The 20,578-nt window shown below is 47.1% G+C and overlaps 1 protein-coding gene across 1 annotated transcript in view; it reads right to left on the bottom strand.

The window, feature by feature from the left end:
* The window catches only part of SPEF2 (sperm flagellar 2), a gene marked incomplete at its 5' end in the record, with an annotated part of 550,273 nt that overhangs the window by 512,768 nt on the left and 16,927 nt on the right, over positions 1-20,578 (bottom strand). Inside the window, one exon of the mRNA XM_030191922.1 lies at positions 3,236-3,337. Coding sequence (XP_030047782.1) covers positions 3,236-3,337 — 102 coding nt within the window. The remainder of the gene's footprint in view (positions 1-3,235; positions 3,338-20,578) is intronic.

Raw genomic sequence — 20,578 nt, 5'->3', positions numbered from 1 at the left:
ACTACGACTCCTGGCCCCTCCCACGAACAAATGCCTTGGATTTATTCGTTTTTGAGCTGGGCGCTTTCATTTTCCATTATCACTGAAAAACAAAAACGCCCAGCTCACAAATTGTCGAATAAAACATGGACGTCTATTTTTTCCCAAAATACGGTTCGGTCCGCCCCTTCACGGACCCGTTCTCGGAGATAAACGCCCATGGAGATAGACGTTTACGTTCGATTATGCCCCTCCATATGTCCTAGAGGACATGTCCTCTTTTTGGACATCTTCAGATATGTCCTACAAGATTTTTAATTTTTAGGCAAATGTGTTCTTTTTCTTTTATGTGCCTAAGACCAACACACCTACCCACATAATGAGAGAAACCATCTCTGTCTTATTAGTCAGTCTGGACACATGGGGGTGCTAACGAGAGAAAAAGACATTGCTGATCCCCTCTCTGCTCCCCTGCTGGTTGAATCGTCAAAAGAATTTTGTTCGTGCAACACAATTTTAAGCATATGTCATGCAAAGACTTTCATATGTATCACAGAAGCCAGACAAAGAGATATGTGCTATGGTAATGGTGTAGAGTTGTGGGCAGTGGAGTTTGGGGGGATTTGAGGCGCTCAGCACCCAAAGGAAGGGAGCTATGGACTTGGGAGGTATTTTACTTTTTTTTGTTGTTACAAGTGCCCCCTAGGGTGCGCGGTTGATGTCCTGGCATATGAGGGGGACCAGTGCACTACGAATCCTGGCCCCTCCCACGACCAAATGCCTTGGATTTGTTCGTTTTTGAGCTGGGCGCCTTCGGTTTCCATTATCACTGAAAAACGATTATGCCCAGCTCAAATCCGCACAAATCCGATACACTTGCCCGGCACAAACCGTATTATCGAATAAAAAGATGGGCGCCCCATTTTTTTTCGAAAATACGGTCTATCCCGCCCCTTAACGTACCCGTTCGTGGACATAGACGCCCATGGAGATGGGCGTTCGCGTTCAATTATGCCCTTCCACGTGTACTGCATAGCAAAGATTTCAAGTAAAGGCTCATGTACAGCTTATAGGACTGGATGCAGGCAATAAGCATCAAGGCCTGAAAAGACTTCCTCCCAAATGAGTCTAGTGGTCAAGTCTCCCTAACTGGGGGAGCTGAGGCATGAGTCCTGGAACTCCTAGCTCTTTTGAGGGTGGATTTGACAACCAGTGAGGCAGTTGTACCCTCTTGAATCTGGGAGCCTTCTAGATATGACACTGTGTATCCACCTTCTTAGGTGTGATCTGTAGTGAGAGGGGAGATTCCTAGTTCTTCATCAGTGCATCATTAAGGATAGGGTGCAATGCTACTTTGACCCCCTCCTTAGGTGACAACTCATAGTCCAGAACAGACAACATCTCTGCACTGGGATCCTCCTCCATCTTCAACTTAAATGGGATGGCTGAAGTCAACTCCTTGACAAAGCCAGTGGAAAAGAGACCCTCAAGTGGAGATTTACATCTCTCTTAAGGTGGGAAGGATCAGAAGGTACCCCATAAAACTCCTCCTCAAAGAAGTAATGAGAATCCTCTTCTCACTCTCATGAGCGGTCCCAGTCACACTCCTCACAGTACTCAGACCACACTGAGTGAGTTTGTGCCTGTCTCAGCTCAGTGGAACCACGTCCATGCACTGAAGAGTGCCAAGGTACAGACCTACCCTCAGACGCCAGGGACGCTTCCTCCCCTGACACTGACAGCAGTACAGCATAGGTCCTTGTTGACATCAACACCCTTCAAGATGCCAACGTCAAGGATCTCTCCACAGGTATGGATGGAACCTCAGGAAGAATCTGGGGCTGATCTGAAGTTGGCACAAGCTCACTCAATGCCTGAGCGGATTGCAACTGGTTCCAAGCCAGCTCCTCCCTGAGCATGGCTCTGTACCACTCATCGTACCACTCATCGAAGGAAGGAACCAGCAAAGGTAGGGGAGCCAGGACAGAGGCAGTCTGAAAAGATGTCTGTGCCAAACTGGAAGCGGGAACCTGGTTGCTCAGAGACTTGTGCGCCAACACCTCTACAAAAAGGGGGAGCGTTCCTCTCGGTGCCAGCACTTCTCGGGTACTGGCGATGCTGATGCCCCGAAACTCCAGACACCATGTGCCAAAAAGAACCAATGCTTATGCTTCTTGGGCCAATGCTTATGCTTCTTGGGCTTTCCCTGATGCCCACCATCGAGGTCCTTTGGAGTCGACAAGGACAACGTCAAACCTGTACACACCCTAATTTCAGTGCCTGATATCAAGAGAGGTGGAGACCTCCTCAATGCCAGTGCACTCCCACTGGCAGTCGGTCTTAGAAACCCATGCTCGCACATTGCACATCGCCTGGAATAAACTTCCTGAGCCCTACGTCTTGCCCCATCCTTGGCCACCTTTAAATCTAGACTGAAAGCCCACCTCTTTAACATTGCTTTTGACTCGTAACCACTTGTACAACTCACCTCAACCTACCCTCCTCTCCTCCTTCCTGTACACATGAACTGATTTGATTTTGCTTATTTTATTTTTGTCTATTAGATTGTAAGCTCTTTGAGCAGGGACTGTCTTTCTTCTATGTTTGGTGCAGCGCTGTGTACGCCTTGTAGCGCTATAGAAATGCTACATAGTAGTAGTAGTAGGGAAGACACCAGTGTATATGTGGTGGGACACTGCCAGCCATTTCTACATTCATCCTGCTAGTCATTGTTCGCACCGGGCTCCGTCAGATGATGTCACCTAGATGTGAGAATACAACGGCCTTGCTTGTCCTTGGAGAATCCTTATATATTATTCCCTAAATGTAGATAACCTGAAGAAATGTAATGCTTCTTGCAGTATAGAAGGGATGACTGGGCAGTGGGGTTACTCTACTGGTCCAACAGAGACAATGAAATGAAAATAGAACACGTAAAAAACATGGCAAGAGAAAGAGAGACCAGAAGTATTTCATCAGCTGTGCCAGGTTGCAATAATGAAGACACATCTGACAGTCCTTGTGGACAAAAAAAAAAAAACTTAGGGGAACCATGGAGACATGGCTGCGTGGGAACTACTGTGCATGAGCAATTGAGCAATGACGTTTTATGACTTTCCTGAAGCTCTGGAGAATCTGGCTTTTCAGTTCTTCGTGTGTTCACACTGCATATGTATGTGACTAAAATGAACTGCTTGTCTTCAGATAAAAAAAAAAAAAAATACCTTCCCATTTCATATAACCAAAGTTTACTAACTTGCTCTGTACGAACTGGTCAAAATCATCCTGGAGCTCATGCTTGTTTAGAACTTCCCCAATTAGGTATCCAGAAGCAAATCTTTTGAAAACGACTTTGGATCTGCACATTAAAAAAAAAGAATAGTTAACGGCCTATCAAATAACAGAATGCAGTCACCAATCTGGATTCATTGTATATGTTTGATTTGATTTAGAATGTTATTGGTTATAAGTTTTATGCGTATATTTTTATATAACTTTCTACAACAGCAATGTTGGAAATGATCAAATAGAAAGAACTCAGCAGTGCCACTCGATGAACATAGGTCAACTTCTTTGCGATTTAAGCACCATATTCATCACTGGTCTTTTAATGTGAAAGTGTTATTATTTCAATTGCACCTTTTCAACAATAAATCACTTAAATGTTTTTTTATAATTAATTTATCTTGTGTCGGCTCAGGGGACGTTCATCCGACATGATTCATGTTTCGCCATGTGCTTTTTCAAGGATATGCCCCCTAAAAATACTAGTGTTTCAAAAACTTCATATAATATATTATTTATTTAGTTATTGCATTTGTACCCCACATTTTTCCCACCTATTTGCAGGTTCAACGTGGCTTACATAGTACCGTCAAAGGCGCTTGGCCAGTCTGTTGATAACAGATACAAGGTTGTATAGTGATCGTATTAAGTTATAATTGGAGGGTCGGGAAGGGAGGACGATTGGCGTGTTAATTGTGTATTAAATAAGAGAAGAAAAAAAGAATCCCCTATATTTTCAGGGTCTTCTTACCACTCAACCCAGATCCATCCTGCTGACAAATCTCTCCTACAGTCAAGAAGTCGCTGGCATTTTACTCTCCAAACATATAGGATCAGCTGTTTAACCTTTCCACCAATCACAGACCCTAATCAAAGCAGTGACATCCATTCTATTTCTGCATTCAGCCCAGTTGGAATAACTGATTGTAACAAAAAAAATCAAATGTTGTTCCCTATAATTGAGAATCTTTTCACCGTTTACACCCTCCCACTACATCTCCACCTGATTTCCTGAATGGTATGTTGTCTATCCAGTGTGTAACTAACGGTGTCTTCAAGTTTCCTGTAGTGATCTTGGCCTTATGTTCCTTAAGTCTTAAACGAACTGGTCCGCTAGTGCGCCCGACATACACCAATGGGCACGGGCATTCAATGATATACACTACATTGGAGCTGCCGCATGTTGTATCTACACGAGCTTTAACAACACATCCAGTCTGGGGTTGCAATTCATTGTTTGAATTTGGTTAATTGCTTGTGAAGAAAAGGGCAGCACACATGTTAATATATCTTCTGTAGTGGTAGCTGTTTGTTTGTCTTGCAGAAGTAGTTCTCTTCCAGCAAACCAGGAGCATAAATATGCTTCTGATATTGCCTTCTCAGGGTATCCCTGTGCTTTAAAGTGTACCTTCAACAGTGTGGCTTGATGTTTGAAATCACTGAAAGAACTGCAAATGTGTGTCAGTCTCAAAAACTGGCTCACTGGTAAACATTTTTTTTTCATTGGTAAGGATGGTGACTAGTGAAATGTAAAAAACTATTCTTTTCTAGTAGTTTTCAATATAAAGTAGTGTATAACTTCTCATGTGTATATGTGTATTATGCACCAAAACATCCAAAAATTCTAATTCAAACTATACTTAATTGTAAATTGCAGGTTAAGATCCAGTGTATTAATCCATTCCACAAACTTTAAAAGATCTTCCTCCATGCTGTGCCATAATACATCATCCAAAAATAGTTTCCAAAAAATAACATGTTGGAAATTACCATCTGGATATAAAAAAACTCTCTCTCAAAGCGAGCCACATAAAGGGAGGCCACTGATGGTGCTAGCGTAGCTCCCTGGTGACCCCCTGTAATTGTTGATAATAGCCTTCATAACAGAAATAATTCCTTGTGATGACCAGATCGGTAGAGCTAACAAAAACTCTGTAGATATTCTCATGGGTATAGGTCATTTTGGCAGTACTCAGAGATAACTTCCAAAGACCCTTATGGAGAATTTTGTATACAACAATGTCCAAACTAGCCATCCAAGCACAATCTGGTACATCTCCCAATCCAAATCCTTCAAGCAACCTAAAAAAAAATGTCCTGTCTCACAAATATGAAGGTATTTTCACTACTTCTTGAAGTTAAAATGTGTCAATAAACTGAGGAGTTTCCAGTACTGAACTTCTGGTGGAGACAAATGGACGGCCTGGTGTGATTCAACGTTTTTATATATCTTCAGTACAAAAGGTAAAATTATGTATAATCATACCTGATAATTTTTCTTTCCATTAATCATAGCTGATCAATCCATAGACTGGTGGGTTGTGTCCATCTACCAGCAGGTGGAGATAGAGAGCAAACTTTTGCCTCCCTATATGTGGTCATGTGCTGCCGGAAACTCCTCAGTATGTCGATATCAAAGCTCCATCCGCAGGACTCAGCACTTAGAGAATTACACCCCACGAAGGGACACTCTGCCCAGCTCACCACCGCCGAAACGGGGGAGGGGAATTAACCCAGCTCATCCCCACACAAGTGGGGAGGGGAATCCGTCCAGCTCATCCCCGCAGAGCGGGGGAGGGACACCACACCCGCCGATGCGGGGGGATCTGGCTTATCCTGCAACCGCAACCGCGGGAGGAGCTGACTGACCCTAACACCGCCGAAGCGGGAGGGTACAAAGCTGCCCTACAGCCGCACGAAGCGGGAGGAGAGTGCCGGCAGAATTTTAAGTCTCAATCCAGCCCCGTAAAACGGAGGGGAGAGGAATGCAGCAGCTCACTGTAACACAAACTCGTCTTAACTCTTGAAGAATCCAAGTGAAAAAACTTGAACACGAAGTCTTTCTGAAGTAACTGAAGACTAAACTTGAACCTGAAATGCAACCAGAATAAAAACAGTACAGATATCTGGGAGGGGCTATGGATTGATCAGCTATGATTAATGGAAAGAAAATTATCAGCTATGATTATACATAATTTTACCTTCCATATCATCAAGCTGATCAATCCATAGACTGGTGGGATGTACCGAAGCAGTACTCACCCAGGGCGGGACATTGAAATCCCTGACCTCAACACTGAAGCTCCAAACCGGGCCTCCGCCCGTGCAGCCACAGTCAAACGGTAATGCTTGGAGAATGTATGAGCCGAAGCCCAAGTTGCCGCCTTGCATATCTCTTCCAAGGAGACGGATCCGGCCTCTGCCATCGAGGCCGCCTGAGCTCTCGTGGAGTGAGCCTTCAGATGGATAGGCGGCACCTTCCCCGCGGCCACATAAGCCGCTGCAATGGCTTCCTTGACCCATCTTGCCACTGTAGGCTTAGCAGCCTGCAGACCCTTACGAGGACCTGCAAACAGGACAAACAGATGATCCGATTTCCGGAAATCATTGGTCACTTCCAAGTATCTGATGATGACACGTCTCACCTCCAGATATTTAAGAGCAGAGGTACTCCTCTGGGTAGTCTCCCTACGAAAGGAAGGGAGACAGAGCTGCTGATTCACATGGAAGCGAGAAACAATCTTGGGCAGGACGGAAGGCACTGTGCGAATAGTCAATCCTGCCTCAGTTGAACTGCAGAAAAGGCTCTCGACATGAGAGCGCCTGGAGCTCGGAAACTCTTCTGGCTGAATGATAGCCAACCAAAAAGACTGCTTTCAACGTCAGGTCTTTCAGAGATGCCCTCGACAAGGGTTCAAAAGGCGGCTTCTGCAATGCTCTTAGTACCAGGTGAGATTCCACGCAGGCACCACTGAGTGCAGAGGAGGGCGCAGGTGATTAACTCCCTTGAGAAGCGCACCACATCTGCTGCGAAGCCAGGGAAGCACCCTTCAGGCGGCCCTGAAGCAAGCCAGAGCCGCTACCTGGACTTTAAGGGAACTGAGCGACAGGCCTTTCTCCAGACCTTCTTGCAGGAACGCCAACACTGAAGAAATTGGAGCAGTGAAGGGAGAAAGTGAGCCTGCTTCACACCACGCTGCAAAGATACGCCAAACCTGGCGTAAGCAGTAGAAGTAGAGCGCTTCCTCGCTCTCCGCATAGTGGCGATGACCTTGTCTGAGAAGCCCTTCTTCCTCAGACGCTGCCGCTCAATAGCAGGCCGTAAGACCAAAGGGGGAGGGATCCTCCATCACCACGGGACCCTGATTGTAACAGGCCCTGCTCCACTGGCAGCCGCAGAGGATCGTCGACTGAGAGCCTGATCAAGTCCGCATACCAGGGACGCCTGGGCCAATCCGGACCCACCAGGATTACCCTGCCGGGATGCTTTGCCACCGGTCTAGCACCCTGCCCAACATGGGCCAGGGCGGGAACACATAGAGAAGCTCTTGTGTCGGCCACTGTTGGAGAAGAGCATCTACTCCAGGGATCGAGGGTCCCGTCCTCTGCTGAAAAAGCGCGGCACTTGGCAATTGGCCGATGACGCCATCAGATCTAGGCTCGGCTGGCCCCAGCGCTTCGTGGATGTCCAAGAACGCCTGAGCAGATAGCTGCCACTCTCCGGGCTCCAAGGTATGGCGACTGAGGAAAGTCCGCCTTGACATTCATGACTCTGGCAATGTGGGCCGCTGAAGCTGCTCCAGGTTCGCTTCCGCCCACTGGCAAAGATTCATAGCCTCCTTGGCTAGAGGGGCGCTCTTGGTACCTCCCTGGCGGTTTGACATAGGCCACAGCCGTGGCATTGTCCCGACAGGACCGTACAGGCTTCAACACCAGTACCGGGATGAACTCCAAAAGCGCCAACCGAATGGCTCTGAGTTCCAGGAGGTTGATAGACCACTTTGCCTCTGCAGGAGACCAGAGCCCCTGCGCTGTCCTTCCCAAGCAGTGGGCCCCCCAGCCCGACAACGAGGCGTCCGTCGTGACGACAATCCACTCTGGGGTCACCAGAGGCATTCCCGCAGACAACTTGTCTGTCTGCATCCACCAGCTCAGCGCCTTGCGCATGCTGGGTCCAAGGGAAGGCGCACAGCATAATCCTCCGACATCGGAGTCCAGCGCTGCAGCAAAGAGAGTTGAAGTGGTCTCATATGAGCCCTGGCCCAGGGCACAACTTCCATCGTGGCAGTCATAGAGCCCAACAGCTGCACATAGTCCCAAGCCCGAAGGGGAGAGGCTACTAGGAACTGGTCCACCTGAGCCTGAAGCTTGACAATCCGATTGTCTGGCAGGAACACTCTGCCCACTTGGGTGTCGAATCGAACTCCCAGGTACTGAGTCGGGCGCAGCTGGCTTTTCTCCCAGTTGATGATCCATCCCAGGGAGCTCAAAAGAGCAACTACCCGGTCCACAGCTTTGCCGCACTCTGCATAAGAGGGGGCTCGGATCAACCCAGTCGTCCAGATAAGGATGGACTTGTACTCCTTCCTTTCGTAGGAAGGTCCGCGATGACCACCATTACTTTGGAAAAGGTCCGCGGAGCAGTAGCCAACCCGAAAGGGAGGGCTCTGAACTGGAAGTGTCGTCCCAGGACTGCAAAACGCAGAAAGCATTGATGAGGAGGCCAGATGGGAATATGCAGGTACGCTTCCTTGATGTCCAAGGATGCCAGGAACTCTCCTGCCTTCACTGCCGCTATAACAGAGCGGAGAGTCTCCATGCGAAAGTGCCGCACTTTCAAGGCCCGATTGACCCCTTTGAGATCGAGGATAGGCCGGACAGAACCTCCTTTCTTTGGTACCACAAAGTAAATGGAGTAACGTCCCTTGCCAAGCTGACTTTCTGGCACCGGAACGACCCGCGCCCAGGCGGATCAGATTGTCCAAGGTCTGCTGCACTGCCACAGCTTTGACCGGAGACTTGCAGGGAGAGAGTACAAACCCGTCTTTTAAGGGTCGGCAGAACTCTAGTTTGTAGCCGTCTCTGATGACTTCCGGCACACACGCGTTCTGAAGTTATTGTGGTCCACTCGCCCCAGAAACGAGGACAGCCGTCCCTCCAATCTGCACTGGGGCGTGGACCAGACCCGTCATTGGGTACGAGACCCTGGGGGAGGACCGGAGGGAGCACCTCCGGGACGGCGGGTCTCTGCGAAAGGAATGCTGCTTGGGGGAGAAATTCCTCTTGAAGGAAGAGGGGGCAGAGGAACCCGACTTGCCCGGGCGGTACCAACGGGCTTCCTGCAACCGTCCTCTGGAGGTACCGGGACGAGTACTAGCCCGAGCCCTGACCTCTGGTAATTTCTTGCCCTTAGACGTGCCGAGGATCGGTCACGATTTTGTCCAAGCTCGACCCCAAAGAGCAGCTTGCCTTTAAAAGGCAACCTAGCCAGGCGGGATTTAGAGGCGTGGTCAGCAGACCAATGTTTCAGCCAAAGCCACCGCCGCGCAGAGATTGTCTGAGCCATGCCTTTCGCTGAGGCCTCAAGACCATCATACAGCAAGTCTGCCAAATAGGCTAAGCCCGATTCCAGGGCCGGCCAATCAGCCCTCAAGGAATGATCCGTAGGGGGGAAGCCCGCTGCACCATAGTCAGGCACGCCCCTGGCCACATAGGAGCCGCAAACTGAGGCCTGCAAACTTAACAGCAGCCGCCTCAAAGCATTGACCTTAAGGCCGCCTCCAATCTTCTGTCTTGGGCGTCCTTTAGGGCCGTGCCACCTTCCACCGGCAACGCCGTTTTCTTAGTCACCGCAGTGATTAAAGGAATCCACGGTAGGCCACAGATAGGCCTCAGTTCACTCACAGCCAAAGGATAGAGGCGGGACATAGCCCTAGCCACTTTAAGGCTCGCTTCTGGGACATCCCATTGAGCCGAAATTAAGGTGTGCATGGCATCATGCACGTGGAAGGTTCTAGGCGGGCGCTTCGTCCCCCAGATAATGGCAGAGCCAACAGGGGCTGAGGGAGAGACGTACTCCGGAGAGGAAATCTTCAAAGTGTCCATGGCCTGTAACAACAGGTTGGGCAAATCCTCTGGGCTAAAAAGCCGCGCTGCAGAGGGGTCATCCGCTCCATCCGAGCGGGGATCCGTCTCCTCCAAGGAATCACGCAAAGGACCGTTGGGAGACCTCAGACACGCTGCCCTCATCTACATCGGAGGAGACAAATTCCTCCAAGCTGGGAATCAACCCGAGGACGTTTACCTCTGGGAACCTCAACCTCTTTACCAGACGAGGGAGCAGGGGCAGCGTTGTGCATGAGGAAGGCCTGATGCAGCAGCAAAACAAACTCGGGGGAGAAACCCCCCAGACTGTGCACTTCCGCAGCCTGGGCAACAGCCCTAGACGCAACCCTCAACCAGCGCTCGCAATAGCGGGGGGAGAGACATGCTGCGCATCCAAAATGGCGTCCGGCTGCGAAACTCCGCGAAGGAGCCGCGCGGGAAGAACGGCTCTTAACTTTAGCCGCTTCTGTGCCGTCGCCCAATTAAGGGCGTTCATGGCATTAATGTCTCCAACCTCAAGGGCGGCCCAAGAAGAAGCCGTCCGAGCCGCGTGGCCGGCCAAGATGGCGGAGGCGAGGAGCGGGGGATGGGCGTTTATGGCGGGAAAAACCGCCACGCCGGAGGAAGGACCGGGACATTCATCGGTCACGAAACTGTCACCCAACAAGGGCGAATCAGGCTTTAAGACCCCGCATCCCTCTAGAAGCGCTCAAGCGACCCGGGGAGCCCTGCGCCCTCGCCCTCAGACGCCATATGCCACGAGGAGAAGAATCGGGGAACCCCCTGCCCGCTATAAAAAGGTAAAAATTACATGCTGTCCGCTCCGAGTTGTAACGACCTGGTGTCCCAGTGAGTAGCTGCAATAGACGCTTAAAATAACGTCGAAATAAAAGCCTTTAAGGACGTTCAAAAATTTTTTTTTTTTTTTTTAACGGAGCCAGCGGGAGGGGGGAGAAAAGGAGGGACCTGGCACCACCAGGTTTGCACTTGCTCAAAAGAGCCCTCAACCCCAGGCACTCAAACAAAACCTAAAAATTAGGCTTGGAGGCCTAGCCAGAGCTGCTGCTGTGTGTGACCACCACCTGCTGAGATAGAGAACATACTGAGGAGTTTCCGGCAGCACATGACCACATATAGGGAGGCAAAAGTTTGCTCTCTATCTCCACCTGCTGGTAGATGGACACAACCCACCAGTCTATGGATTGATCAGCTTGATGATATGGAATAAATGTTTGGTGTTCTTGGATGTATTTCACTCAATCATTGGGCTTCTTTATTCATTAGCATGCCTGGTTTGTGAACTGGTTCAACCACTGATTTTATAATAGTCTGTAATTGTTGGGTTGGATCCTTCTCAAATTTTTTATATGTATTTGTGTCTGATAATTAATGAATTGCTTCTTGGTGATATTGAGTTTTGGACTGTACCACAGTGGCTCCTCCCCTTGTCGGCCCTCATCACAGAGATTCTGATTCTCTCAAAGATTGTAAAGCCTCAAATTGTTTCTTAGACAAACTGAAGTGATAATATAAGGAAGGTAATGATGCATCATAATTATCAAAATCTCTCAACACTAGATTTCTGAATGTAAGGATAAATGGATCCATCGCTCCCAATGGGTACCAATTGGAAGGTGGTTTCACAAGGGAGATGTTAATAGTAGCAGGGTTATCTAAAAATAAACTTTCAATTGTAATTTCTGCTATTTTATATTTCTACTATTTAAAGTTTTTGAAATATTAATATTTTTTAGAGGGCATATCCTAGAAAAAGCACATGGTGAAACATGAATCATGTCGGATGAACGTCTTCTGAGCTGTCACAAGATCAGTTAATTATAAAAAGCATTTAAGTGATTCATTGTTGAAAGGTGCAATTGAAATAATAACTTTCACATTAAAAGACCAGTGACAAATATAGTGCTTAAATCTCGACGAGGTTGACATCGAGTGGCACTGCTGAGGTCTTTCAGGAAGTATACCTATTTGATCATTTCCAGCATTGCTGCTGTATGAAGAGAAGATTTTTTCGCTGGCATTTGAATTCTTTTAGCAATTCATTGTTAGTTTATATTTTTATATAAACCATTGGTTCATTAGTGGTATATAATTAATGTTAAATAAACACACAAATATAGCTGCTTTTATACCTTTACTAAAATAGTCTCCCAGATCCAGCCCCAACAGTGCACAAATGCCGATGCATAAATTTACACCTCTTTTAAAAACAAATATGAGGACTGAATGAAAAGTAATGCCTCCACAACTTTTGTTTAAATGAATATATTGTAATAAATAAAATGAAAATAATGAATGAAACTTTTATTACATGTATTTACTTTTCCACATAGTTATCACCATTCACCACGCATTTCTCCCAATGACAGAAAAATTCTCTTACCTGACAATTTTCTTTCCTTTAGTCCAGTCCAGAACCTGTGGGTTATGTCCCTCTATCAGCGGATTGAGACAGAGAAACAAAGTAGTTCCTTGTGATTAACCTATAAGGTTCAGTGGAGGTCCGCAAAGGCGGAGGAACACTGAGATCCCATGGAAAAATAACAGGAAAACAAAAGGAGTGGGAAATAGACCAGGCTAGCCAGGGACAAATGAAGTGAGCTCACTTTATGCAGATCACAAAGTTTTTTCAAAAAGGTCTTTTTCAAGACCATACTTTTTCATCTGCTTGTATCAACACTCATTTAATATCCGACAGTTTTATGAAGCAGGCTGACTGCTAAAACACGGTGCTGTGTCAAGTCTTCACAGATAAACTGTTTACCAGCATTTGAAGTTTCTTTGTTTGTTCCTGGCTAGCCTGGCCTACTTCCCACTCCCTCCATTTTCCGATTAACCTTTAAGGGCATCGTGCAGGCACAGTTCAGTATTTTTCTCTGCCTCCAGTAGATGACATACCATGAGGGTTCTAGGCTGTTTTGCCCTACTTGAGCTCCTGTACCAGTTTTCTGGTCATGTTTTTGAAAACTGTCATGAAAGAACTGTACATCATGTCTCTCCACCAGTTGCTCATAGTCCTGTCACAATTTGAGGAAAGAGAGCCCTTGGGCCATAGCAAGGTTGGCTCCACCTGTGAGGTGCAAGCACACCACAGGTCTCCGCTGACATTTGCTGATGCAGTTGCTTGACAAAGTCTAGGACAGGCTGGCCAGAATGCTGGAGCAAGGGAGGGCAGGGCAGGAATAGGCTGGCTGGAATGCTGGAGCAAGGCAGGGCAGGGCAAGAACAAGCTGGAAAGAAGGCTGGAACAAGGCAGAGCAGGCACAGGCTGGCCGGAAGGCTGGAGCAAGGCTGCACAGGAACAGGCTGGCTGGAATGCTGGAGCAAGACTGGACAGGAACAGGCTGGCAGGAATGCTGGAGCAAGGCTGGGCAGGACAGGAACAGGCTGGTACCGGTCCCTGAAAAGCTGCAGGTACACTTAGGAAGGTCAAGACTTGAACCAGAGGAGACATACCGAGGAGATAGGGGTATACTACATCAAATCCCTAAGGACATGGCTACGGGGCTGCTAAATCCTAATAACCTAGGCAAGTACTTGTGTTTGGCCACAGGGGTTCTGGACATGGAAGTCCCCTTGGAATTGGCTACGGAGTGGGTGGTGAGGAGCAAGGAGATGGACCATCTGCTCCAAGCCCCCAACATTGACCTAAAGGGAGGACAAAGATTTGGAGGGAAACTGGACACTCCTCTGACACCTGATTTCCTTCGGGCACCTTGGCTCAAGCCCAGCTGTGCTGGAGGGAAGAAATTGCCTAAATATAGCCAATCGCCACCTAAAAAGAGTAATCTGGGATATTCATATGTACCCCTCACAGTGATGTGTGTCATGAAGGCCCAGCGGCACACTTGGGTCAGGGAAGCCAATTTTGATGCTCCCTAATCCTACATACCAGATACCTGGCCTGGAGGACCAGATGGTAGATCATCACATTGACTTTCAAAGTAGAGACTGGAAGACAGGATGATCAATCCACATACATTAGGACAGCTGAAGGACTCCTATCATAGCAGTAAATATTATAGCATCACTGCCAGCCTGCCAGGTGAAGCCATGGTATGAAAACTGGACCTCAAGTGGTATGGGTGAAGGGCATGGAGATTGGGCAGACCCAGCATTGTGCTGTTTCTGTTGTGCTGAAATAAACTGGCATAAAATTTTTGTTGTGTTATGTCGAGGTAGTATCTAAAACAAAAATTATATGTTAAAATTGGGAAAGAAAATGGTGGATGGTTGGAGAACAAAGATTATGTCAAAGTTGGTGGGGGTAAAGATAGTTCTGCTAAAAAAATGGTTTAAGTTTGAGGAAACCCCTCCGAAGGGACACCACCTTGTAGTGGTGGAGGGGCTTCCGTGTTTCAATGACTCAGAGAGCTATGCTGAAGGGCTACCCATATCAGACAGGCCTCTGAGGAGAAACCAGACAAAGAGTGTCCCAAACTGGGAGAGTGGTGAGATGGTGACCTGGAGTTCGTATGCCCAACGGCCCAGCTGCCCTCTGAGGCTCTGTCTTCTTTATGTAAATTTCCTCTCTGCAATTGCATTTTCCTTAACTGAGAGGAAGGGAACAACCGGCGGTCAGCCACTGCTGGCCAGCATTTTGTCCGCTGAGCAGCAAGTGAAGGACCGCTGCGCATCGAACTGCCCACAGATGAAAGGGTTGGCGAGTCTTTTGATTAGCGCTGGCGAAGGAGCGTCGACACTCTTGGACCTGGAAAAACAACTCCATCGCTCCCGAATTATTCAACCACCATGTCCAAAAGAGTGGAGGAGTGAGTTAGAGGCGTATGCTGAAACGGAGGACGTTTACAGCAGAACCTGAATCGGCGGAACCACTCCTAAACACCTCAAGAGAAATCATCTTGGCGTTTTTGGCTTCCGTGGAAGTTACATTGAATACCATCTGGAAGGCGCTTCGGGACCTAATGGCGGTAGTAAATAACTCTGTTTCAGAAATGATCTTATTGGAGAGTTGCATGGACAATTTGACTGAACCCTCTGAGAGTGAAAATATTGATATGACAGATGAAGTTCTGTACAAGCAAGAAGTTGTTATGATCTTGAAAATGATAATGGACCAGAAACTTTGAATAATAAGGTGGATGTTTTTGTGGATTATTAATATTGAGATTATTGTTTTTCCCAAAGTTCCAGGTATGACTCCTAAAGTTTTCCTCAGAAATATTTCCTTAATTATTACTTCGAAAGGAGTGAAGCCTGTAAAAATTGGGATTGCTTTAATCAGTGGGATTTGAATTAGAGACTTGACTATATGTATCGTTAAATAATTTCTGTTTTTTAAAAGAGAGAGAATGTAATCAGATGTATTATTCCTAACTAAAACCTGGACAATATGTTCTCAATTAAATGAATTGACTATACGCCGCATTTGGTCTTGAGGAAGCCAACCAGATGATCAATGTGGAATAATGTATTAGATGAGTAATATCTGGGGATAATCAGGTTAATACCATGTTTTCTTTTTTTCTGTTTACTGTTTAACTGATCTCCTTGTCTTATCTCACTCTCCCTATTTTTCTTCACTTTGTGGTCTAAGAAAGAGAAAGATTGTATATAATCCATATATCTAGTTGGGATTGTTTTCTTCTTATATTGTATTAATGTGCAATCATCTCTGTATTACTGTTTGCAAGTGACCCTTGTAAAATGAAAAATTATAAATAAATGATTTAAATAAAAAAAAATAAAAAGTTTGAGGAAAAAATTATGTTTGAATAAAAATAAAGTTCTTGGTTACTGTTAATTATGTTTGTTCTTTGACCAAAGAGGCAAAAGAGGAAAGTCAATTGGAAAGATGATGAGGGAAGAAAGGTGTTCATGGAAATAAACATGCACGGAGTGCTGAGCAGGTTGCTACCTTTATTAGTACCAAGGTACCCTGACTCAGGTCCAAGAAAATATTAAAGATAAAGAGTAAAGTGTGGGAAAGTTGCCACCTTTATTACAGTTAAGATGTCCTGACTCATGGAACTAGAATGCGAAGATACATACCTGTAGCAGGTATTCTCCGAGGACAGCAGGCTGATTGTTCTCACAAGTGGGTCGACGTCCGCGTTGGCCCAGGAATCGGACGGCATTTTGCAAGCAAAATATAAAAACAGTTTTGCCAGAGTCTTCTGGCGCACATGCAGCGCACACTGCACATGCACGGACCGATTTCCCACCCGCCACGTGAGCACGTTCCCTCAGTTAAATCAAAAAGCATAAAAAGAAGCAAATAACAACTCCAAAGGGGAGGTGGGCGGGTTTGTGAGAACCATCAGCCTGCTGTCCTCGGAGAATACCTGCTACAGGTATGTATCTTCGCTTTCTCCAAGGACAAGCAGGCTGCTTGTTCTCATATGTGGGGTATCCCTAGCAACCAGGCTCACTCAAAACAATGAACATTGGTCAATTGGGCCTCGCAATGGTGAGGACATAACACAGATTGACCTGAAACCATAAACAACTAACTGAGAGTGCAGCCTGGAACAGAACAAAAATGGGTCTAGGGAGGTGGAGTTGGATTCTAAACCCCGAACAGATTCTGCAGCACTGACTGCCCAAACCGACTGTCACGTCGGGTATCCTGCTGAAGGCAGTAGTGAGATGTGAATGTGTGGACTGATGACCACGTTGCAGCCTTGCAAATCTCTTCAATGGAAGAGACAGGAAGGGAGAGAAAAGTGGAAGATGGCCTGGAGATGTTGTAATGAAAGTTAAGAAAAGACAGAGGAAAGCAGAAATTGGAGACTGGGACAAACATAACTGGAAAAAAACAAAACAACCAGACAACAAAGGGAGAAATAATTTTAGCTTTATTCTTAATTCGGTGAGTGGAAAATGTCAAATTTACAGTAAATTCATACTGCCTTCTTTATATTTTGCAGAATGCTGTTTCTACTTCTCTTGTTCTAATGTTGCACTGCTTGAAGAATGTGGATTCTTAGAGTTAAAATTTAATTTTGTCTATGTATTCATATTTTAACTTTGTGCTCACTTTTTCTGTACCTAGCAAGGGTCTATTTTTCTTCAGTGACCAAGGCCAGGTAGTCTGTTTGCATGGAGCTTCTATTTAAGCATTTGTAATTATTCAGTTTGTTCAGTTTCCCAATAGGCATATTGATGTTCTAGATCGGACTGCAATATTTATTGTGTTGCATTGTCCTAGGTAGGGTCCTTGTTGTGCTACTTCTGTAAGTTAGTGGTGTTATGGTAAAGTAGATCAGCTCTATAGTTCCTGAGTGATTTTTCTAGGCTTTGTGTTACGGGTACTTCACAATATGCTTGGGACTTGAGAGGGTCTATGTTTTTACTGAGAATACTCAGCAGTGGTGTTGTTCCTGGGGGGGGGGGGGGGGGGCAGTCCACCCCGGGTGCACGCCGCTGGGGGGGGGGGTGCCACGCGCCTGTCGGCGCCGCTCGTTCCGTGCTCCCTCTGCCCCGGAACAGGTTACTTCCTATTCTGGGGCAGAGGGAGCATGAAACGAGCGAAGCAGACAGGCGCGCGGCACCCCCCCCCCAGCAGGTAAAGATGCACCCCGGGGGGGGGGGTGTCGCTTCGCCGGGGGGAGGTGTCGCTGCACCCGGGGGGGTACATCAGCGATCTGCCCCGGGTGTCAGCCGCCCTAGGAACGCCACTGATACTCAGACAAAAAAAAAAAACAGTGAAGTTGACGATGGATGGCAGAAGATACTTTATTGAAACATGCAAATGGCTCAACACGGACTGTGTTTCGGCCAAAGGCCTGTGTCAGGAGTCAATTGAAATCTGATCAAATGCAGGTGCAAAGTATTACACTGCTAAAGGTACAAAATCCACACACTAACAGCACAGTCTGTCTGCAGAACCGTGTAGAGCTCTAAATATAAACTTTTAGGGAAGAACTGAGTAGAGCCACATTTTCTTTAAAAGTTTAAAGAAATAAATATATTAAAGTCAAACGAAATGCTAAATAGTCACTTTCATCTGTTTACAAGTGTTTCTGGAAGGAAAAGGCTATGGGGTAAACAGCCATGCAGAGAAGTAGCCAGTTAGTTGATTTAAAAGAAGCCCCTTTGCTGAGCCGGCCCCAAAGATGGCCGGCGCCCTTCAATTATGCCCCTCCAAGTTGTTTTGTCATTAGACTTATACTGTTACAGGGGGATTGAAATAAAAAAATAGTACCTCTATAATGGATTTTTTGTGAGTGTGTGCCAGAATACATACATAAAATGCCTCTTATCTCTATATATAAAAGGCACCACCAACGTTCTAAATGAAGCCTCCAGCCGGAAGTGTGAAGGAGGAGAGATATCCGGTTTCCCCATGAGTGTCTGCCCCGCCCTCGCTCTCTCTGTAACACAAACAGTGAAGGAAAACACAGCAAAGCACGAAATCAAATCACTCTCTCTGTAACAGTGAAGGACTCAGAGGGGGGAGGGGAGAGAGGGCAAAAGCCCTCACTATCTCTGTAACACAAACACAGCACAGCAGGAAACTTAACACTGAAGGACTCGACTCCGAGGGGGGAGGGGACAGAGAGGACAGACAGCACAGGGGAAGGGAAAGAGGGCAGAGGGCAGGGACACACACACTCCCACATGCACACAGAAGAAAACCTTGCTAGCCCTCGTTTCATTTGCATCAGAAAGGTGAAATTAGGCCTTACCTGCTAATTTTCTTTCCTCTAGACCCTCCAGACCGGTCAAGACGCTTGGGTTATGCATGCCTACCAGCAGAGGGAGACTGAGAACACTAACTTCAAACTGAATACATATAACCTGTGCTAGCCCTCTATCTCCAGTATACACTTAGCAAAGCAGAGAAACAAATCCCTGGAACAGTAACTCTGAAACTAATAGAACCCCTGTACCTGGAAAACTAATAGTGAAACACCAACAGTGTGCTTAAAACAGATGTAACGCCCAGGCGTCCCACTCTGCAGAATATTAGGGTCAAAGAAAGTTCTCCGACCATACTGAATATAAAATGAACAGTCATAGCAGAACACGGCTCAAAATATTTCTGATAATCGACACGGCTGAAAAATACTTCTGCTAAGTGACAGGGCGGGCTCTTGACCGGTCTGGAGGGTCTAGAGGAAAGAAAATTAGCAGGTAAGGCCTAATTTCACCTTCCTCAGCAACCCTCCAGACCGGTCAAGACGCTTGGGAAGTACCAAAGCAGTAGACACATTAAGGGTGGGACCCACGAAAAGCAGAAGACAACACAGCCGCTCCAAACCGAGCATCCTCTTTTGCCTGCACATCAATTCTATAATGCTTTACAAAAGAATGAATGGACGACCACGCCGCCGCCTTACAAATGTCCTGCGGAGGAATAAAACTACTTTCCGCCCAAGAGGCGGCTACCCCCCGAGTAGAGTGTGCCTTTAGTACCGAGGGAACTGGCCGCCGCTTCAACAAATACGCCGAGGCAATAGTCTCCTTCAACCATCTAGCCAGAGTAGCCTTGGAAGCCGCTTCACCCTTTCTGGGACCTCCAAACAAAATGAACAAACGATCCGACGCTCGGAAGTCCTGCGTTCTGCTCAAATACGACCGCAAAATGCGTCGCACATCCAACTTAGCCAAACGACGTTGAGAGCGATCACCAGACCTATCCCCCAACACTGGTAACGAAATCACCTGATTTACATGAAAGGAGGATACCACCTTAGGAACAAACGAAGGAACTGTCCGCAACGTCACTTTCTCCTTAGCCAAGGAGAGAAAAGGCTCTCTACAAGACAAAGCCTGTAGCTCCGAAATTCTACGCGCCGAAGTAATGGCCACCAGAAACACCGTCTTTAAAGTAAGATCTTTACACGAGATGGAAGTCAATGGTTCAAACGGAGGGCCTACCAGAGCCTCCAAGACCAAATTCAAATCCCAAGGCGGAACCGTCGGCCGACGAGGCGGACGAAGCAACTTGACAGCTTTCAAGAACCGCCCCACGTCCGGCGAAGCCGCCAAGGAAATCCCCTGAATCTTTCCACGGAAACAAGACAACGCTGAAACCTGCACTTTCAGGGAAGAGAGCGAGAGCCCCCTGTCAAGACCGTCCTGTAGGAACTCCAAAACTTCCGCGATCGAAACACGTAGAGGAACATAATCCCGCTCTTGACACCAGTTCTCAAAAATGCGCCACACTCGCACATAAGCCAAAGAAGTAGACCTCTTACGAGAACGCAACATGGTATCAATTACCATGGCTGAAAAACCTTTCTTCCTTAATCTGAGCCTCTCAAGAGCCAGGCCGTAAGCGAGAATGGAGAAGGGTCGGCCATCTCGATCGGCCCCTGAACCAATCTCACCCCGGGCCCCAACGGAATCGGAGCCTGCACTAATAACCGAACCAGGTCTCCGTACCACGGACGTCGAGGCCAATTGGGCGCAATCAGAACCACGAGACCTGCATGGCGCTCGA

The sequence above is a fragment of the Microcaecilia unicolor genome, chromosome 2 (genome assembly GCF_901765095.1).
Source record: "Microcaecilia unicolor chromosome 2, aMicUni1.1, whole genome shotgun sequence".
In the NCBI taxonomy this organism is placed as follows: Eukaryota; Metazoa; Chordata; class Amphibia; order Gymnophiona; family Siphonopidae; genus Microcaecilia; species Microcaecilia unicolor.
Note: the sequence above shows the minus strand (reverse complement) of the source record. Positions and strands in the feature narration are given on the sequence as shown.